Source organism: Delphinus delphis, chromosome 2 (assembly GCF_949987515.2).
Source record: "Delphinus delphis chromosome 2, mDelDel1.2, whole genome shotgun sequence".
NCBI lineage: Eukaryota > Metazoa > Chordata > Mammalia > Artiodactyla > Delphinidae > Delphinus > Delphinus delphis.
Genome location: NC_082684.1, coordinates 30,286,059 through 30,306,415, shown reverse-complemented (window position 1 = coordinate 30,306,415; position 20,357 = coordinate 30,286,059). Strand labels below are relative to the sequence as shown.

Sequence of the window (20,357 nt, the reverse complement as noted above, 5' to 3'; positions counted from 1 at the left end):
GGCTCATCTCTTTAATGGCATCTTGTATCTCTTCCAGGACATTCTGGGCCGAATACTTGTTTGTCGCAGAAGGCTGCGCTGTACATGATAAGATGTTTTGCAGCATCCCTGACTTCTACCCACTAGGTGCCAGAACCCCACCTCACAGTTTATGACAACCAAAAATGTCTCCAGACGTTGCCAAATGTCCCCAGGAGGGGACACACTCGACCCCGTTGAGAATCACTGATATTCCCATTTTCCCCAATGCACGGGCTTGAGAACGTTGCCATGGCTGCAGCTCACAACTAGGCGAGTGTTCTGGGGTTACAAGTTTTAGCCTGGCGGCTGGGGAGCCACTGCACCCCATTATCGTAATGTGGGGCTTCCTGAGTACAGGCTCTCAGGTTGCTTTTTAGATCTCACTGTGGTTGCCTTTGTCCCAGAAGAGTGCTTGTTAGTGAGGTAGCTGGGAGGACCTTGATTCCATTGGTGTCATAGCCTGTGAGGAACTACAAGCTTCTTTCTCTGTGAAAAAGGGACAGCCAGAAATGGCTGTCCTGGGATACTGTGAGGGTCAGAGCTAGCCTTGCAAGGCCACTTTAAAGTTTGCAGTCCTAGGAGAGCATGCACGCGGGAGCGTCTTTCCCTGGGTCTGGCTGCTGGGGTCAGTGGTTTTGAGCGTGATCATCCAGGTGAACGAGGGGGTTAAGAATGGAGATTCCCAAGCCGTAGTGCTAGGGAATTGGATTCAGTGATTCCGAGTAGCTCGAGGAACCTGCAGTTTGAATTCTCTGCGGTGGACTGACCAGGTCTCCGAGGATTTGGGGAAGCCACTGCCCACCACCCACAGTGACCTGAGAGCTCACCTCAAAGGGGACACCCAGCTTGGTCTTATCTTTGGGGTGTAAGGAAAGATCCCAAACCAGTCAGCACGAGGGAGGCTGTGCAGGTGTGCAAGGCGGGAAAGGAGACAGCCGCGGTGGGGGAGGGGAGCTGGACGCGCCTATTGTTGGTTTGTTTACCACGGGGTACCATCTAATTATGCTTCAGGGGCTGCTCACACTGAAGAGATTATTCATGCCAGCCCTGCGCTCCTCTCTCCGCAGCTCGAAGCTTTCATGAGTCCCCACCCAGCAGAGACTGCACTTTATTCCCAGCAGCAATAACTGGCAACTTTTCAATGTGACACAAGGGTTTTTCATTAGAGCCACAAGGAAACCCCCAGATAGAGGAGGAGGGAGAGGAGACGGGTGTTAGCAGGAGATAAAGCAGCCTGGAGCCTTGCTCTCTGTCAGCAGCTCTGCAAGGGTGGAGACAGAGAGGTGGCACTGGCAGCTGGCCTTGGGTGCGACTGCTCTGCTCGCCAGAGGTGACAACTGAGCTATCTCAGGTGGGCGCCACTTCCCCTTGACGGATCTGGGTTCCCTGGGCCCGCTCCAGGTGATGGTGGTAATTAGCCAGAGGCCATCAGGCAAAGGACCGCAGCCCCTTGAGAACAGGTGCACATCGTTTTTCACTTAGTTCCCTGAGAACTGAAATTGGGGAGAGGGCAGGAGGGCTGGTGATCATAAAGGTCCAGTTCTAAAAAAGGCAAGAGTCAAGGCTGGGCCAAAGGGTGCAGCCAGACCCAGCTGGGAAGAGAAAAAGGAAACTTTGCAAACGGAAGGAGCAGAACAGAACAATTTAGGGGGTGGGTGCGGAGCCAGTCATCTGGGTGTGGATTCTGCCTCTGCCATTTTCTAACTGTGCGACCTTGGGCAATTTGCTTCACCTCTCTCTGCCTCTGTTCCACCTCTTGAAAGGGGAGAGAGCAGTAGTACTTAACTAATAGGGTTCACGGGGGAATCCACGGCAAGAGCTTGATCCAGTGCTTGACACAGCGCATTCAATGAATGTGAACGATTGTTATTATTTTCCAGTGTGGTGCTTTGGCGAGGAGCGGAATTGCATGAACTAGGTGTGTGGTGTCCAGAGGAGCAGAGGGCAGGCCAAGGAATGAGGCTGGCCCCGCAGATGGCAGCTCTGTGTTAGTGCAATTCTTCCCACCCTCTCTCTTTGCAGTCTCCAGCACAGAGAGCCCCGCAGGCTGCCGAAGGCTGGCCCTGCAGCCTGCAATCTGTGTGTCTCCCCTGGGTGCCTCCTATGGCACCATTAACCCGGCACCTTTGAGGAAGGAGGGGCCCTATGTGAAGAGGTTGGCTCTTCTGCACAGACTTGCTTGGGTCATCCTGATTTCACCTATTTTGTCTCATTGTCCCTATGAGTGGTCAAATGTCCCCAAAATTGCAACATCATGGCAACCAAACTACATTTCCTGGAAGCAGCACAAAAGTCTGTCTGAAATGTCACCCAATTTTTGCTTCAGAAAGTATGGTCCCTGCACACACAGATGAATTTTCCAGATGAATAATGCTTAACACCTTAAGCTTTTCATTTTAACTGTGTTGAATGAAAATATTTCTTAAACATGCCCTTGCCTTCTTAAAGAAAGGACACTGCATTTCAGTTAAGTTTTCTGGATAACTCAGGGTCAGTGTTCTTATTTTGTGCTTTAAAACTCAGTCAGTGATCAGAATCAAGTGCCACAAAATGCTTCCCTTCCCCTAAACGGCCCCAGACCATTATGTTCTTTGAGTCTCTGTTTATGCTTTTTAGTTGCTGCTTTGTCTTCTTGTTCCCGTCAACATGACTTATCTCCAGTAGCCCTTCTTCCTCGCTAAACAACTCCCGTTTCCAACCTGTACCAGGCCAGGTGTATCAGTTAGCTATTGCTGAGTAACAAACCGCCTAAAAAAAAGCCTGAAAACTGAGTGTCTTCAAACAATATGCATTTACTACTGGTCACATGTTTATGTGCCAGTCTGTGTGCTCACACGTCTATGTGCACATGTCTGTGTCCACTGGGCCACCCTCTTGTCTGCGTGCCTCCATGGATTGGGTTGGCTGCTCTACTGATCTTGCCTGGGGTCTCTCACATGCTTGGTTCAGCTGGTTTAGGATGACCTCAGCTGGGACCATTGGGCAGTCCTTCTCATGGTCTCCCATCCTCCAGCAGGCTAGTTTGACCTTGTTCACCTGGGGATAGTAGGATTCCAAGAGAGAGAGCAGAAGCATGCAAAGCTTCTTGAGGCTTGGAAGTGGCACTCTGACACTTGTGCTGCATTTTATTGACTAAAGCAAGTCACAATCTCAGATCAGATTCAAGAGCTGGGGAAATAGACTCCATTTTTAAAACTGATCTACGCACACCAGGAAATCAAATAATCAAGTTCTTTACTCTCCATCCTAAAGCAAGAGGAAAGAGTCTTCGTGAGGTGTGCTCTTCCAAATAACAGACAGTGAGCCTTGGGGCATAGAGTTTATTTCATTGTAGACTCTGCTCAGAGCCCCTTTTGGTCACTTACCTGTGTTTCCTCAGTAGTTGAAGTTGCCAAATAGATGAGGTCTTAGTCTTCTTTGCAAGAGTCCTCAAGGGGTCCACTTTTTATTCACCCCAGCCTTACAGCACTGGACAAACCAACTTTGAGAATGCAAAAATCTATATGTTTTAGTTCAAAATTGTCCGAAAAGTCTCTATATTTTGCTATGTTTCCCCACCCTTGGTGGCACTGAGCTCCAGCCGGTCACTGCCTGGATCACATCGTGCTGCCCCACATGGAAAGATGGCTTTGTGTCATTTTATAGCTGCTCCTGTACTCGGCTCATCCTTACCCCATCCCTGGGAGCCATTTGTGCATCACAGCTGACTGCTGAATTGAATTTTTACCATCACCTTGCTTGAGCATGTCTGAGATCACTGCTGCACCCTGAAATTGGAGCTGGTTCCTCCTCTGCTTCCTGACCCTCTGTGATCATGAAATGTAATTAATGAAATGAGATAAGACAGCAAGGGACTGCATACCCTAAGGGTCTATTAAAAACATGCTAGGGTGATAGAGGTCCGTGAACTTAATGTCTAATGATAGTTTCAGGGAGGAATAAAAGGGACACAAGAGGTCATTATGACATTGCTTTTATGTGATTCCAGACACCGCAGGGTCCTTGCTTCTCACGTTAGGTGATAGAAGAGAAACCATCAGAGGTAACACTGTAGCCAGGGTGACTGTATCCAGACCAAGATCTAGAAGGGTCGCAATACCTGGCCTGGTATATGCTCTTCTTTCTGAGGGGCTAAATTCACCTCCGTGTCCCTTCCCTCATCCTGAGTTTCTCTATTGTATATCTTTTCTCTGGGTGACCCATAATTAAGGAATTATTTCTTCATATTGTCTCTCCTCCCCATCTTCTCCAACGTGAAAAAAAATAGATGAATGAATTAATGAGAACCAAACTTTCTTCTTCCGTGTCTGAAGTGCTGCTCTGCTTTTCATTCCTTCCTAATCAGATGCTCTTCCTACCTGGTTCCCTTTTGTGCATCATCATTTAGAAAGTGCATATATCAAAGGGTGTGCAAACACACTCTCCTTTTCACCCCTTCTCACATTCAGTCTCCAGGTTTGCTTCCCACTGAGAGGCCCCCAGTTTCCTAAGGAATCCAGTAGCACATTTGTGCTGTATTTCTAAAGTAAGAATGATGGTCACTATCCCATAAGGCTTTGTATCCCATGCCTTTGTTTTCCTTGACTAATCATTTCCCACAGCTGCAAGCCGTCCCTCACTGCCCATTTTCCCTGGAGCCTAACTGTATCTTTCCATCTTCCCCTCACCTGCCTTGTAAACCAGATCCCACATACATACTTCACTCTTGGGATGCTGTGTAGGGAAAACTCCAGTCTTCCTTTTCCTGTGTTTTTCCTTTACTCTGAAACTGCCACACTCACAGTACTTTTGAAAAATTTTTATTGGAGTCTAGTTGATTTACAATGTTGTGTTAGTTTCAGGTGTACAGCAAAGTGAATCAGTTAAGCATGTGTATATATCCACTCTTGTTTAGATTCTTTTCCCATATAGCCCATTACGAAGTATTGAGTAGAGTTCCCTGTGCTCTACAGTAGGTCCTTATTAGTTATCTATCTTATATATAGCAGTGTGTCACAGTACTTCTGACACCAGATGTGTGGGGATTTTTCTCCTCACGCCAGGCAATTCTCTGACACCAGCTGGGAGTCCTACAATTTAACTCAATTCTGACACTCTACCTGGAAATAGTGTAAGATCCCACAAGTTAAGATCTCAATCCCGTAAGACAGCTCCCAACTCAGTTCAGATGCCAGTCATAGTAGGTTCCTGGGTTACCCACAACTTCTGTCCAACTTGGCTACAAATCAGAGGTTCCCACAACCCGTTCCTTGGGTTTGATTAATCTGTAGAGTGTCTCACAGAACTCAGGGAAGCACTTACTTACACTTACCAGTTTATTAAAGGATATGATAAAGGATACAGGCGAACAGCCAGACAAAGAGATACACAGGGTGAGGTCTGGGAGGGTCCCAAGCACAGGAGCTTCTGTCCCTGTGGAGTTGGGGTGCGTCACCCTCCCCATGTAGATATGTTCACCAACTGGAAGCTCCCTGGATCCCATACTATGGGGATTGTTTGGAGGCTTCCTCATGTAGGCATGATCAATTATTAATTCCATGTCCAGACTTTCTCCCTTCTCAAGAGAATGGGGTGTGGGCCTAAAAGCTCCAAGCTTCTAATCATGGCTTGGTCTTTCTGGTGACCAGCCCCATCCAGGAGCCATCCATAAGCCCACCCAGAGTCACCTCATTAGAACAAAAGACTCCTATCACTCAGGAGATTACAAGGGTTTCAGGAGCTCTGTGTCAGGGACCGGGGTCAAAACCCAAACATTGAACGGGGTTTGCAGGGTTTAGAGATGGGAGGGGGCCATGAGCCAAGGAATGCAGCCTGCTTCTGAAAGGTAGAAAAGGCAAAGAAATGGATTCTCCCCTAAAGCCTCCAGAAGGAACACAGTCCTGCTGACACCTTGATTTCAGCCCAGCAAAACCCACTTCAGGCTTCTGACCCTTCGAACTGGAAGATAATCCATTTGTGTCATTTTAAGCCACTAAGTATGTGCCAATTTGTTACAGCAGCCATTAGAAACTAATACAGTACCGAATCTCTCCCTTTGTCTTAGAATCTCAAGAAGATCGAACTGCACATCCTCCTTTCTAAAGTGTGTGCATTTCCGAGTCCCTTGCTGATCAAAAATTTCTGTTATACCCCTGAGAGGTATATAAGTAATTCTGATGATTCAATACATCCTAATTCTACCAATAAGACAGAACATTGAAAATACATATGCCCATATAATTTTACTGTTTCCTTTACAAAGCCTCTAACCAACTTTATTTATGTAACTGTACCTTAACAAAATAGCTTTTCCTCTTCCTACAGTAAATTTCCCTGCTGACCAATACTGGCTACCACTGGCACTGGCTGACTGATTGGTGACCCTACTGACGAGCTGCTGCCTTGGTGCAGACTGTCGGGCGTTTCTGCAGGAAGTTCTTAGCTCTTTCTTCATGTGGTCCTCCACTTATATCCTGGATACCTGCCTGGACCCTGCTCTGAGAAGGCAGGATGTAGGGCTAGGTCATAGGAACATCTTCATTCATGCTTAATGCCTATTACATAGTCATGTCTTGTGCCCCTGTGTGGTTACAAAATCCCACCTCGGGCTCTCGACCACTTCTCTTGAACTAACATCTCTATTAAATCTCACCACCTCTCCTCCAACCGCTCCTCTGAATAGCCCCAAATTTCTCTAAAAGAGACCTGGCTTGTGGTGCTCACAGCTGCTCTCTGGCCATTTCAGCCTCTGCTGCCGTGGGCTGGGCAGTGGACCGCTGCCTTCATTGCCTCTCCTGCAGCAGAAGGCAGCCATGTGCAGTCTCCTCGAGTGCCCGAGTACAGCTGACTCCTGAGTAACTTGGGAGTTAGGGATATGACCATCATGCACTTGAAAATTATATAAAGTATAATTGGCCCTCCATATCCATTGTTCTTGCCATCCATTTCTGCATCTGTGAATTCAACCAATCGTGTAGTACTGTGGTATCTACTATTGAAAAAATCCGCCTACAGGTGGACCAGTGTGGTGCAAACCCATGTCGTTCAGGGGTCAACTCTACTCTCCCAGCCCCTCCTGAGCTTCCCCGCTGTCCCCTTGCCCCAGGCACTCATTTCTGGGTCCGGGACCTGATCTGGCTGGTTGGACCTGGCTTCCCAGGTAGGAGGCCTGGCCACGTGCAAGGTCTAATAAAACATAAGCTGGGGGGTGCAGGGGTGTCTACTGGGAAAACCTTCAGCCTGTCTCACAGAAATCTGAGGCAGGGCGGGGAAAGATGGGGAGGAAAATTTTTTCCCATCCCTACGTTTTACTTCTGGGAAATCCACTTCTGGTTAAGAAATGTTTTTTCCTCATAACTTGTAACTAACTAGTTAGATGAAGGCCCAGCCTTTGCCTTGGGTTGCTCAAGTAGAAGTCCTTTATTAGAGACACAGTGTCACCCGAGGCTGAGGTCACTGGAACAGCCAGAGGCAGACATCCGGGAGGACAAAGGGGTCACAGCTGAGCAGAGCCCCATGGACTACACACTCCATCTCAGATTTTGAGAACACTGTGGGTGCCCGAATGCTTCATAATCAGGAAAGCCCCCAATACCCCATCATGCCTCAGACACTCTGGAGCATCTCAGTGTAGCCTGTCATCCCTTGAATAGGATTTAGGTTACCTGCTGCTGGTTTGTTACTGTGTCCATCTGAACAGAGGAGTCAGGTGCCAACTGTGCCTTCCCCATCCTCACATCCGGGTGCTTTCACATTCCTTGCAGTGGGCTGAATAGAGAAAAGATATGTGCAACCCTAGCCCACGGAACCCGGGAATGAATGTGACCTTATTTAGGAAAAGAGTCTTTGCAGAAGATCTTGAGATGAGATCATTCTGGATTATCCAGGTAGATCCTAAATCTAATGACAAGTGTGCTGATAAGAGAGAGAAGGGGAGAAGACACAGACATGTCTTCACAGAAGGCCGTGTGGAGACAGAGGCAGAGATTGTAGTGATCCAGCCACAAGCCAGTGATCAGTCACCTAAAGCCGCCAGAAGCTGGAAGAGGCGAGGAAGATACTCCCCTAGAGACTTCAGAGGGAAACGTGGCCTCAATTTCAAAATTCTAGCCTCCAGAAGTGAGAGAATACACTTCTGTTGTTTTAAACCACCAATTTTGTGGTAATTTGTTTCCTAGTAACGCTAAGAAACTGATATATTCCTTAATGTGGAAACCCATTTCTTTCAGGAAGAATGAAATTAGCCCAAGTGGCCAAGGGGTAACTCCCCTTGGAGCTGTCACAGCACCAAATTATTGCCTGATCCCTCCTGCCACGGTGCTCACTTAGAGCTCCCTTCCCTTTCGCTCTTACCTGAGATGCTGTGTGGCTCATACGGATGAAGCCTCGCTCACACTGGATGCGCATCCAGCAGGAGATTTACGGGACGGTGGGCCTGCGCTGCATGTGGTGGTTGCAGTCATCTGTCTCACAGTCCTTGGGTACTTGGAAGACTCTTGAAATGCTTTCCTATTATTTTTTGTCAAATGGTCCTGAGTACTCATCAAGGCCATTATGTAACATATGGTGAACCTGACAAAGTTCAGTTCAATGGCTCGGCCCACAGCTAGAAGCAAGGTTTTTCAACTTAGACCAATGCTCCTCCCACCCCGCAGGGGGACGGTCCACGCCTGGGACAGTGAGAACGTTGTGAGGTGTTAGGAAGCCTGCGACCGAATTTAAAACCAAAAGTATCACAGGCTCCTTCATCTTCATTTGATGAATAAAATATCCTGTGTCCTGAGCCTCTCAGAAAATTGAAGAACGGGATGTGGTGCTTTGCAGACATTAATGTGCATATGAATTACCTGGCCAATTTTACTACCAATGCAGATTCTGACTTGTAGGTCTGGGTGGGGCCTGAGCTTCTGCATTTCTTACAAGCTCCCAGGTGATGCCCCTGCTGCTGGTTTGTGGACCACCTTTTGAGTAGCAATGAGATGGAGCTGCCAGTGAATTTCTTCACATTCTCAGAAGTAAGCTACTTGGCCATGCTTGCCCTTTGCAATTCAGTAGCAGGCATTGTGGCTCTGAATCTGCCATTGCAGAGGAAACTGGTGACACTCAAGCTGGTGATGCTTAGGGAAAAGTTTTATTGTAGATCGATAACCATAAAAATATTCATATCTTTGGGCCCAATAATTCCACTTATGGATGTTAATTCTAAATAAATAACCCAAAAGATGGAAAAACCTTTCTGAACAATGGTGTTCTACTCTAGCCAGCACTACATATACTAAAAAAAAGAAATTAGAAGTCTATGTCCAATATAAAGCAAATTATTATATAAATTATAATAAATTCATTCAAGGTAATATTGTGGATGTACGTTAGTCTTCTCTCCCTTCCCAAAAGTAACATGTCAATAAAGGAATGAAAATGGTATGAAGTCACAAGGTCAACAAATGGATGGATTAACAGTTTCCACACATTTTTCCAAGGTCAAAAGTATAAAGAATTGGGGAGCATGACTGCAGACCTCTGTCTCTGTTTGTAATGTTGTTTCTTTTTATTGGGTGGTGAGTACAAGGGTGATACTCTTACAGTTTTTATGCCTTTCTGAATGCAAGAAATATTTCAAAATTTAATAAAAAAGAAAGTGAATGGGGACAGAGTGAAAAACATTATGACCTCCATGTTAGGGGTGGGAGAATTATAACAAAACCAATTTGCCCAACAAAATCTGGCTTTGGCTCTTGAAGGCACCAGGGACAATGGAAGGCAAGAAGGAGGCATGGGGATAACCCCAGGGGTATGGGTAGTCTGTCTCCGGAGCTTTTGGAATCCCTCGATCCGTGCCGCATGAGGAGACCCTCTCTCCCCTCTTACCACCACCATGGGAGATGGGCACTTTATTCTCCGGAGGAACTGAGTCACATCAGCTCAGAACTCAGGCACATCATATTATGAAGGGCCAGCTGAAAGCAAGAGAATTCCTGAGCGAGCTGTGTACTGAGCTGTGGGACCCTCTACCACTCCCCTGTCCTGCTCTCAGCCCTCCAGGAGCCAAATGTAGATGCCCATGGGTAAGAGACTGGCAAACTACAACCAATGGGCCACTCCCTATGTTTGCAAATAAAGTTTTACTGAAACACAGTCACATGCATTTATTCATGGATTGTCTATGGCTGTTCTTGTTCTACAACAGAAGAGCAGAACAGTTGCAACAGACACCATCTGGTCTGCCAAGCCTAAAATATTTACTATCTGGGTCTTGCAGAAAAATATTTGCCTACCACTGCTCTAGAGCAAAGTAGATATCCCCCGAGGAAGGACTCCAGATCTCTCACGTGGAGCTTTAGTGAAATGACAGGCAAGCTGCCCTGACCCAACAACGAAGCCCATCAGTTGGCAGATCCTTTCCACACACACTCTAAACCTCCAAGCAGGTTTTAGTCCCTCACTTTTAAGCACAAATGGATGTCCAGTGATGTTCCAGACTCTCGGAGGGAGCCCCAACACAAAGGAGTGTGATCAGAACAAACAAACAGAAAAGGGGACTTGGAGGAACCAAAAACTATTCAAAAAACAAAAGAAACTGACAATAAAAATATAGATTTAACATCCTCAGAGATACGAGAAGGTATTTCATCCATAAAACAAGAACTAGATACTATGATAAACAAGAGTGAACTCTGGGGCTTCCCTGGTGGCGCAGTGGTTGAGAATCTGCCTGCTAATGCAGGGGACACAGGTTCGAGCCCTGGTCTGGGAAGATCCCACGTGCTGCGGAGCAGCTGGACCTGTGAGCCACAACTACTGAGCCTGCGCGTCTGGAGCCTGTGCTCCGCAACAAGAGAGGCTGCGACAGTGAGAGGCCCGCGCATCGCGATGAAGAGTGACCCCCCCGCTTGCCACAACTAGAGTAAGCCCTAGCACAGAAATGAAGACCCAACACAGCCAAAAATAAATAAATAAAAGCCAAGCATTTGAAGCCCTTTAAAAAAAAAAAAAGAATGAGCTCTGGAAACGTAAGAAAATAATAGTCCAAATTGAAAAAAATAAAGACAAAGTTCAGAAGAACCATGAGCTAAAAAGAAAAGAGGATGAAAATTAGGAGGGAAAATTTAGGAATATTGGATTATCAATTCCAATATTTAATTTAAAAAATTATAAAAAGAGAAAACAGAGGAAATGAAGGTTATGAAATTAGCAAAGAAATACCATAAGATTTTGGGGAATTTTGTTTTTTTACTTATGGATTGTCCGTTGTGCCTGGCAAGGTGAATAAAAACTACCGGCAAGGGTCATGGTGAAATTTGAGAGCATTACAGCAATAAAGAGAGGACTTTAAGCTTCCAGAGGGAAGAGAAACTAAACAAAAGAACAAAAATTAAAATGGATTCAGACTTCTCAACAGTAGCATAGCACTGGATATCAAAAAATGTAAAGCAATGCCTTCAAAATTGTGAAAGAAAATGATTTTTAACCTAGGGTTCTATGTCCAGCACTGTCAGTCAAGTGTAAAGATAAAAAGAAAACATTTTTAGACCTGCAAGGACTCAAAATATTTAGCTCTTATGCATCCTTTCTTAGGAACTACTAAAGGATGTGCTTCAACACAACCAGGAGGTAAAACCAACAGACAGACGTGGAATCCAGGAAACTGGGGCTGTAACATAGACGTGAAGGAAGGCCCAGGATGATGGTTCTGCATCAAGCCTATAGAGCAAACAGTCCAGATTCGAGCGAGAGGACTTCAGACTTTGGGGAGAGGGCCTCCAGGAGACAGGGAGACAACCCTGCTTGATTATCTGATGTGTTTAAGCTGTGAAACATTATTGCTAGATGTTTTACAGATTTGTTAGAATACTTGGAAAAGGTAATATGCTACTTAGCTCAGCAGCAGACAGTCTTTACCCAGTTTAATAATGTGGACACTGACTGTTGATTTAACAAAAAGTGTTATATTTGGAGGATCATGGGAGGAAATGGTGGAGTCGGGGGGACTGGTGAGTAAAAAGTTAATCCTCGTCTAAAATTGATAATCAAGAGCAGCTATAAAAACATATAATTTAGAAATATACAGGTAAATGCTAAAAGAAATAAGGACTGAAAGTAAGTGCCTCTGTGAGAAGGGCTAGGAGAAAACACTGCTATTGCTTTTTTGTAAAAGAAATCATTTAGTACTATTTTATTGTTTTAACTATCGACATGCATTTTGATAAAATTGAAATTTTGTTTAAAAAGATTATGTGGCTATTTAAATTCTGTGGCTGTTTAACTAGAAAAACTAAGTTGCTTTTTGGAAAATGTTTATAATATGTTAACTCCTTTTGGTCTGCCAGGATTTTAAAGTCTTTACAATAAAGAAGTCCTCCAGTTGAGAATGATGCACTGGCAGCCTAGAAAAACTGTAGCATCCTTTGTGTGCCCCAGATGCCTTGAGATCTGTAGTCCATGTGGGAGGACGAGACATAGGCAGGCTTGGACCAGTGTATCAGTAAAGCTAGCATAACCGGGGGAGGAGGCACCAAGGTTCAGCAAAAGAGTTAAGTGGGAAAAAGATATAAAATGCACGTGTATACTGTGACTGCAATGATGCGAAAACAGCATGTTCATCATGAGAAGGGAGCAGGGACAAATGAAAACAGTTGGATTTGTTGGAAGTGGCAGTGAAGGTAAACTTTTTCCCCTTTAACTTGGAATTATATGAAGACTGATAAAATGTTTGTGTAAAGCAGAATACACGCTTTTATAGGAAATCAGTGGCATTCTTGGCTCTGCTTCCCTCCTGCAGCTTAATTGCTTACACAGAACAGTATGTGGAATATGACCCTTTGGTCACGCCAGCTGAGCCGTCCAATCCCTGGATCAGTGACGATATTGCTTTATGGGACATAGAGATGAGGTAAAAAAAAAAATGTTTTAATGTTTGGGAGTGCGGGGGGCAATGCATGAGATCGTGAAATTATGTTACACCCTATCTTAATTTGACTCTTTTTATCAATAGAACAGAAACCCCTCAAGTAACCACCCAACTGGATTCCTTACCCATGGTTTCTGCCTCCTAATAGCTTTGTACATGGATCCTTTGTGGCTTCCCTCTGACCCCTCTATGACCCTGTAGATGTCATGATAACTGGGACAGTCCTTCACATTTCCTAGTTCTGATTGCTGGAGGGCAAGAATCTGTGGGTCAGTTTAGCTTTTATACATTAGCAGCAGCAACAATAATAGCTAGCCCTTACTCTGTGCTGGCCACACAGTAAGTGTCTTCCACTGAATCCCCACAAGAGGTAAACATTATTATTCTCACAATTGAACAGATGGGGAACTGAAGCACAGAGGAGTTAGTGAACTTGCTCAAGGTCACACAGCAAGTAGGTGGCAGAGTTAGGATTAGAACCCAGGCAGAGGGCTCCAGAGCTGTGGTTTTCATCACTCTGCTCTTCTGGAATAGCGGGCAGCAATGGTTCCATCCCATAGCTCCTTATCGATGAGAGAAGCTAGTGTGTTTGCTTAGTAGCTGAGGAACCGAAGCCCAGGGAGACTTAGACCACGTTCACGATTACAAAAGGAAACCCAGTGTGGTGTGCCTTTGTACCCTCTGCCCCTCGGTGAGACAACTCTTTATTTGTTCTTCATTTCTTTATCTCTCTCTCATTCACTTTCATTCTTGCTCTTTTTCTGGCTTCTTTTCTTAAAATGGAAAACCTTATAAGAAGTAATAGAAGTCATAGACACTTCTTATAAAAAGTTCAAACTGTCCAGATGGGCATAACAAAGCAAACTCTTTCTCCCTCCAGCCCAATCTCATTTTCCAGAAGGAGCCTTTGTTAATAGTCTAATGCCATGATTCCCAAACTGCACCAGGGCACTCTAGGCTGCTGCAGGGAACTCAACAGGGTTCCCACGGGACATTCTAAATCTTTGAGGGAAACATAGTGGTGTTCAACCCATGTCAGATACTGTGTAGACGATTAGCTTATGGTCGTTCACCATTCTCAACATTAGATCACATTACATTCCTTCCAGTGATGTCATATCTTTGCAAATCTGGGTTTTCAGGGCAGTTGTTGTGATAAAAAGCAAGTACTGGACAAAAATCAACATGGACTAGGAAATGAGGGGGCAGGTCCAGTCTGATTCCAAAGTTTGAGAAGATGTGCAGTACTCCACAGCACACACGCGGTCATTAGGAATGAAGTAAACATATTATTTTTTCTTTCAATTTATATGTATTTCAAATAGCTATTAAGTTGTTAGGACATAGATACATATTACGCTCTTTGACTTTTTAAGGAAAAAAAAAAAAACTGTTAAGGTTTTTGTTGTTGTTTTGGCCCAGGGGCTCCATGAAAAACTTAGTGAGACATTAAGAGCACCATGAACTAAGGAAGAGTGAAAACCTTTGACTCACTGTCTATCCCTTTAGATCTATTTGTATATACAATATCATATTCTTTTGGATAAATAGGTCCTTTACATATACATTGTCCCGTAATTTTTTAATTAACAATATACCATGGCAATCTTTCCAGGTAAACACGTATAGATCCGCCTATGCTTTTTAATAGTTACATCATGTCCACTTACATAATTGTAGTGTAATTTATTTAACTAATGCCCAGGTCATAACACTTCGCCCGCAGCCATCTTGCCCCAAACTTGGGAGGGCCCTCGTCCCTCCCAGAGCATCTCTCCCTCACCCTCATGCTCAGGGCGGATGTGGGCATGCAGGTGGCAAGTGCCCTGCCTCCACCCCTGCAGCCCACCCAGCAATTGCCCCCTTCTCTCCCTGGGGCCCAGGATGTAGGTATCGTACAAAGGTTTCTAAATCCCTTCTTTTCTATGCACCTTTTTATTTAAGAGGGTGGGATCCCATGTGGGAACCCCCCATGATAAAGTTTGTCACTGTTTGGGAAAAAAAATATTTAGGTTATAACCTTTTGTTGTTGTTAACATAAACAGTGATACAAGGAACATCCTTATGTACAAGTCCAATTATTTCTTCAGGATAAATGTCCAGTGTTGGAATTGCTAAGAATGGTATGCATATTTTAATTTTAGTTCATATGGCTAGATTCCCCTGGAGCAAAACAATAACAACCTTTTTCATGCCCTCAGCTTAAAAGTGCCCATTTCCCCACATCCTTACCAACCCAAGCATTATCAAGTTTTTTTATCTCTGCAAATCTGACAGATGAAAATAAAAATATTTTACTTTTATTTCTTTGTTAACATACTTGAGAATCTTTTCTCGTGATTACTAGATACTCATTTTTCTTTCGTGGCTTGCCTGTTTTTGTTTTTTTTGCCCATTTTTCTAGTATGTTTTGCCTTAGACTTTGGGATAGAAAACAGTCACATTTACTCGGATCATATAGTTAATCTTTTTCCTGATAGTTTATGTTTTCTGAATCTAATTTTTCTTCTTGTTTCTGTTTCTCTTCCTTGACTTTTGCTTTATTAATCAAGTTTTGTATTAGTTTTTGTTACTCTAGTTTCTAGTCTAGTCCTACTTTTAAGGGGTTTATTTTAAAATGTCATTGCTTCAAGCAAATAATAATGAAGTATAAAAAATGAAAACTAGAAGTTTTTCTTTACCTCCTCCAAATCCCGTTCTTCCCCAGAGCTTTGTTAACCTGATATATAGATATATAGATATATATAGATATAGATATAGATATATATACTTCTTTTTTAAAATCATTATTTTTGTCTGCGTTGGGTGTTCGTTGCTGCGTGTGGGTTTTCTCTAGTTGTGGCAAGCGGGGGCTACTCTTCACTGCGGTGCATGGGCTTCTCGTTGCGGTGGCTTCTCTTGTGACAGAGCACGGGCTCTAGGTACACAGGCTTCAGTAGTTGTGGCACACGGACTCTAGAGCACAGGCTCAGTAGTTGTGGCGCATGGGCTTAGTTGCTCTGCAGCATGTGGGATCTTCCCGGACCAGGAATCAAACCCATGTCGCCTGCATTGGCAGGCGGATTCTTAACCACTACGCCACCAGGGAAGTCCCAACCTGATATATTTGAAACTAACACTTTGAGACATATTTCTCAATCAACATTAAAAGAATATAGTATGTAGATGGGTATCTTCTTTCTAATATTTCTGACATGCCCTCGGTAGTCCCTTTGATCGGATCCAAGAACTTAAATCTTTCTTTAACTTGGGTCCCCTTCCTTCCTTCCTTCCTTTCTTCCTCCCTTCCTTGCTTCCTTCCTTGCTTCCTTCCTTCCTTCCTCCCTTCCTTGCTTCCTTCCTTGCTTCCTTCTTCCTTCTTCCTTCCTTCCTTTCTTTCTTTCAATTATTGCTACACTTTTCTCCATTCTCCCCTCTCTTTTCAGGAAATCCTTTTGTAGGAATTCTGGTCATGTGGGGTATAGCAGCCCTATCTCTTTTCTCTACTATTTTTCCATCTCTTCGTCTTTTTATTCTATATTCAAGGATAGAATTCCTTGAATTACTCTTCAGAGTCACCAGTTTCAGTGGTGTCCATTCTGTGATTTTATACTTTAATGAGTTTTTCTTTTCCTACGAAGTGTTGAGAAGAGTGGTTGACAACCGTGCTTTTTATTTCCAAGAATCTGTAATATTTCTTGGACTACTTGTTCTTAGTAGCCTGCTCTGTTCTAGTGATGTTTATCCTCTTGAATCGCCCTGAGGATGGGATACAGATGTTTTTTCATATCTTCCCTCTATTTCTACCACTTAGTCTATTTCACAGGGTATCATCGATCAGAGAATCATTGTTTCTGTTCATTGTCTCATTACTCCAATCACTGTTCAGAGCAGATCAATCCTTTCAGAGACCCAGAAATTTGGGGTACTGCTGGTTTTCATAAATGAAGGTCTTGACTTTCAACTTTTGCCATACATTAGAACCACCTGGAGAGCTTATTTTAAAAAATACCAATGTCCAGTCCCGTCCCCAGGTCAATTAAGTCAGAATTTCTGGCAGTGGGGCGTTTTTTTCTTACTTTTATGCTAATGTACAGCCCTGGTCCAGATGGACTATACCAGTAGCTGATGAGGTTCCCTCAGTAATTGTTTGGGAGGCTGGTTCTCAAACCACGGGGTACATCAGAATCACCTGCAGGTGCTCATTCAAATACAGATGCCCCAGGGTGGTTCTGGGTGCCTATATTTTTAGCAAGCCTTCTGAGTGATTCTGAGGCACAGCACAGGTTGAGAAATCCTGGTGTGGCTCCTGAGTTCCCCTGACCTGGGGCAGGCTCTCCTCTGGTCACGTGGCTGTACGGCCTCACCTGAGTGTATTAATGGGAGGAGGGCACAGGTAAATCGGCGGGGCTCTCCTCTGGGTTCTGGACATACGGTCCAAGAACAGACTGAAAGACTGGGTCCTCTCTGGAAGTGGGATGGGTGGCTGCGGGGGTCCGTGGGTGGTTGAGCCCCAACTTTCCTTAGCCCAACGTCCCTGCAGCCAAGCGTGCTGCTGTGTTTCAGGCCCTGATTAGTTTTCTGAAGTTCTTTAGTTTCCTCTCCATGGTGCTTCCCAAGAAGGCCACCCTTTCTCCCTTCTGCTGAGGGATCTTAGGGACACCTAGATAGATCTGCAGAAACCTATGAGAAGTAGGGGAAGACCTCAGCATCTTTCGAAGTCTCCCTGCCTTGCTGAGATGTTTTTCCCATCCATATTTGCTGTACCACCCCTAGGTTACAGAGGTACCACCCCTAGGTTACAGAGGCATCACCCTCTGGCTTTACTGCCCACATGAGAAGCTGGCCAGAAAACACCCCCCTTTACTTAGGAGACCCTCTCTGCCCCAGGGAGCCTGTGTCCCATATTTCTGAGTTTATTCCCTGTGTCCCCTGTTCAGTGCCCACCAACTGCCTCTACGTCCAGTCCTGCTGCCCAGGGCTTGGGGTTTTCCCAGACTTATGCTGGGGACACTAAGTTACTTTATTCCCAGATGGCCCCACTAGAAGCATAGGCGGCCCTCAATCAGCTTTGTCACCAGTTCTGTGAGTCCAACTGCTTCATACCTTCACGAAATTCCTCAGCGTTTGTCATCTGCTGGTAGGAAATTTCTTTGCCTCTACACACTATGTTTTGTCTTGTTTTTTAGTATTTCATGGAACTCCAGGCTCTTGCCTGTTCCCTCTTCCTGGACCACTTCCGCAGACCGTCACACAGCTGACTTCCCTTCTCATTCAAGTCTCACTCAGCATTGGTGTCCCTTCCTCAGAAAGGTCTTCTCCTAAATGGAAAAAGAATTTGAAGAAGAATAGATGCATGTATATGTAAAAAAAGAAGAAAGGTCTTCTATGACCACTCAATCTGTAGTGGTCACCCCATCCATCCAGTCACTCTATATCCCATCCTCCCCCTGGTTCTCTTTCTAGATAAGACTTAAAATTATTTTAGTGCCTTGACCCCTGTCTGGCACATAGTAGGTACTCAAAAGGTATAGGTTGGATGGAGGATAGGTGGAGAAGTGACCATTCTGTTGGCCATTTCGTTGGTATTTGGGAAAGGAGGAGAGGTAAGGGCATGAATTGAATTCACCATGATGACACCAGGATTTCCTCCTTCTTTCTTGAAAGTCAGCAATAAAACATGTGATAGCTTGGGAAAATGGCAGTCATCTGGCCTGTTGGTTTATCCCAGCCTATCAGCTTGGTCCCCAAGGGATGAGCTGCCCCCACAACTAGGCTCTGGCTCTGTTCTTACTGCTCAGGCTTCTACTCTAATCATAACACCTGACCTAACACCTGCAGTGTTCTGTCTACCTTCAAGCAGAGTCAAGTTATTTAGATACAAGTGAAAATGAAGAGAAGCTGTGAGGCCCGATTTCTTCTCCCAGTAGGACATTCCCACCCAGTCAGATGCTGGCAGTGGTTGGGTACCTGCCTTTGGTGACACGGAGTCGGGGATCAGTGCCAACATCCTGGTTCAGTCTAAAGATGAAACAGCCTTTGTCCGTGAAAGAAAGGCTGAACATGACCAGTAAAATAATCTAAGGTTATTTTTTCTCAGTTTCAGTTTAATTCAACAAATAGTATTGTGAACCTACTATGTGCTACCTTCTGAGCAAGAAGGTCTCTCAAGATACTCATGTAGCGAGGTGAATAAACGTGCTATCTTACCTCCCGGCCTCAGGATTCCTCCTCATTTGGCAAAGGACATTAATGTCGCTTGGGGCATAGACTCAGTGATTTTTTTAAATTGCCTTCGGCTGGATGGGGCAATGTGTACCCCCTTCTCAAGACCCTCCAATTTCAGTAAAGGCTCTACCCTCCCAAACACTGTGCGAAGGAGGTTTTGGTAAAGATGGGTGAAGGTGTGTGGAAGAGTCAAGGCAGCATGGGAGAGAGCAGGAGTCCCTTTGGACTTCGTGTTCATCTGAGGTGGGCTGTGATTTCTACTGGGCATGAGCAAATGGGTACAGACTCTTTACGATGTCCAGGGCGGAGGGCGTCGCAGAGAACGTCTGGATTCCACAGAGATGAACATGCTGTCTCTGCCTTGTGGAGGTTTCAGACAACCCAGTGGAAGACGGTGACAGGGTTTAACAGAATCATTGGCAGGATGATGCACCTTGTACCATAAATAATAGAAAATTGTGCTTTAATCCTGTCTCCTTCTCAGACAAACGTTTAGATCTAGAAATCCAAGAATGAGAAAGGGCATGTTCGGAGGGCAATACAAGGCTGCCCTTTTAAAGGATGTGCCTCAAGTCTATCTAATGGAAATTCTGAGAAATCAAGGTTTGATAAAGAAAGTAGTGATTGCCAGGGCTTGTCATTGAGGGAAAATAAGCCCCAGATTGCCAGATCTCAGTTGGAGAGAGCTCTGTAGTCTAAACACCACCAGGAGAGTGTCTCTGGGAAGTATTCCTGAATATGCCATCAGCCAGATAGTGGATCTAACAAGAACCTGGCATTGCCTGCAGGATTGTGGTTCATGATTTGCTCTCACCACATGATATACGTTTGGCTTTCTCTCTATGCTGGGCAAAGGTGCATGAGCAAAGAGCTACAAGGAAGCCGGCTCATCCTGCTTGGCCAATGGCATCCACTCCCAACTAGCCTGACCTGCTGAGAGGCAGAGACCGTCCCTGAGCTGCCCGTGCCCAGCAAGTTTAATAGAACTGTTCATCCAGGATATTAGTCAAGTTCCTTCACTGTGGCAGTCAGTCTCCGAATATGGCCCCGTCGGTGCCTTCTCTCTTGGTATGCCTGGGCTGCTGCTAACATCAGGATGGGACACCTCCTGCTCTTTTTATCTGGGCTGGCCTTGGTGCCTTATTTAACCAACAGAGTATGACAGAAGTAACATTCTGAGAAAATGGTCATAAAGCAGCCCTTGGTCATTTAAGACACTCCTTCTTAGAACCTGTTGGCCAAG

At 45.0% G+C, this 20,357-nt stretch overlaps 1 protein-coding gene across 1 annotated transcript in view; it reads left to right on the top strand.

Annotated features, from left to right (window-relative positions):
• The window catches only part of RGS6 (regulator of G protein signaling 6), a 573,125-nt gene that overhangs the window by 493,498 nt on the left and 59,270 nt on the right, over nucleotides 1–20,357 (top strand). The window contains exon 13 of the mRNA XM_060004290.2: nucleotides 12,779–12,889. Within this exon, the coding sequence (XP_059860273.1) occupies nucleotides 12,779–12,889 (111 nt within the window). The remainder of the gene's footprint in view (nucleotides 1–12,778; nucleotides 12,890–20,357) is intronic.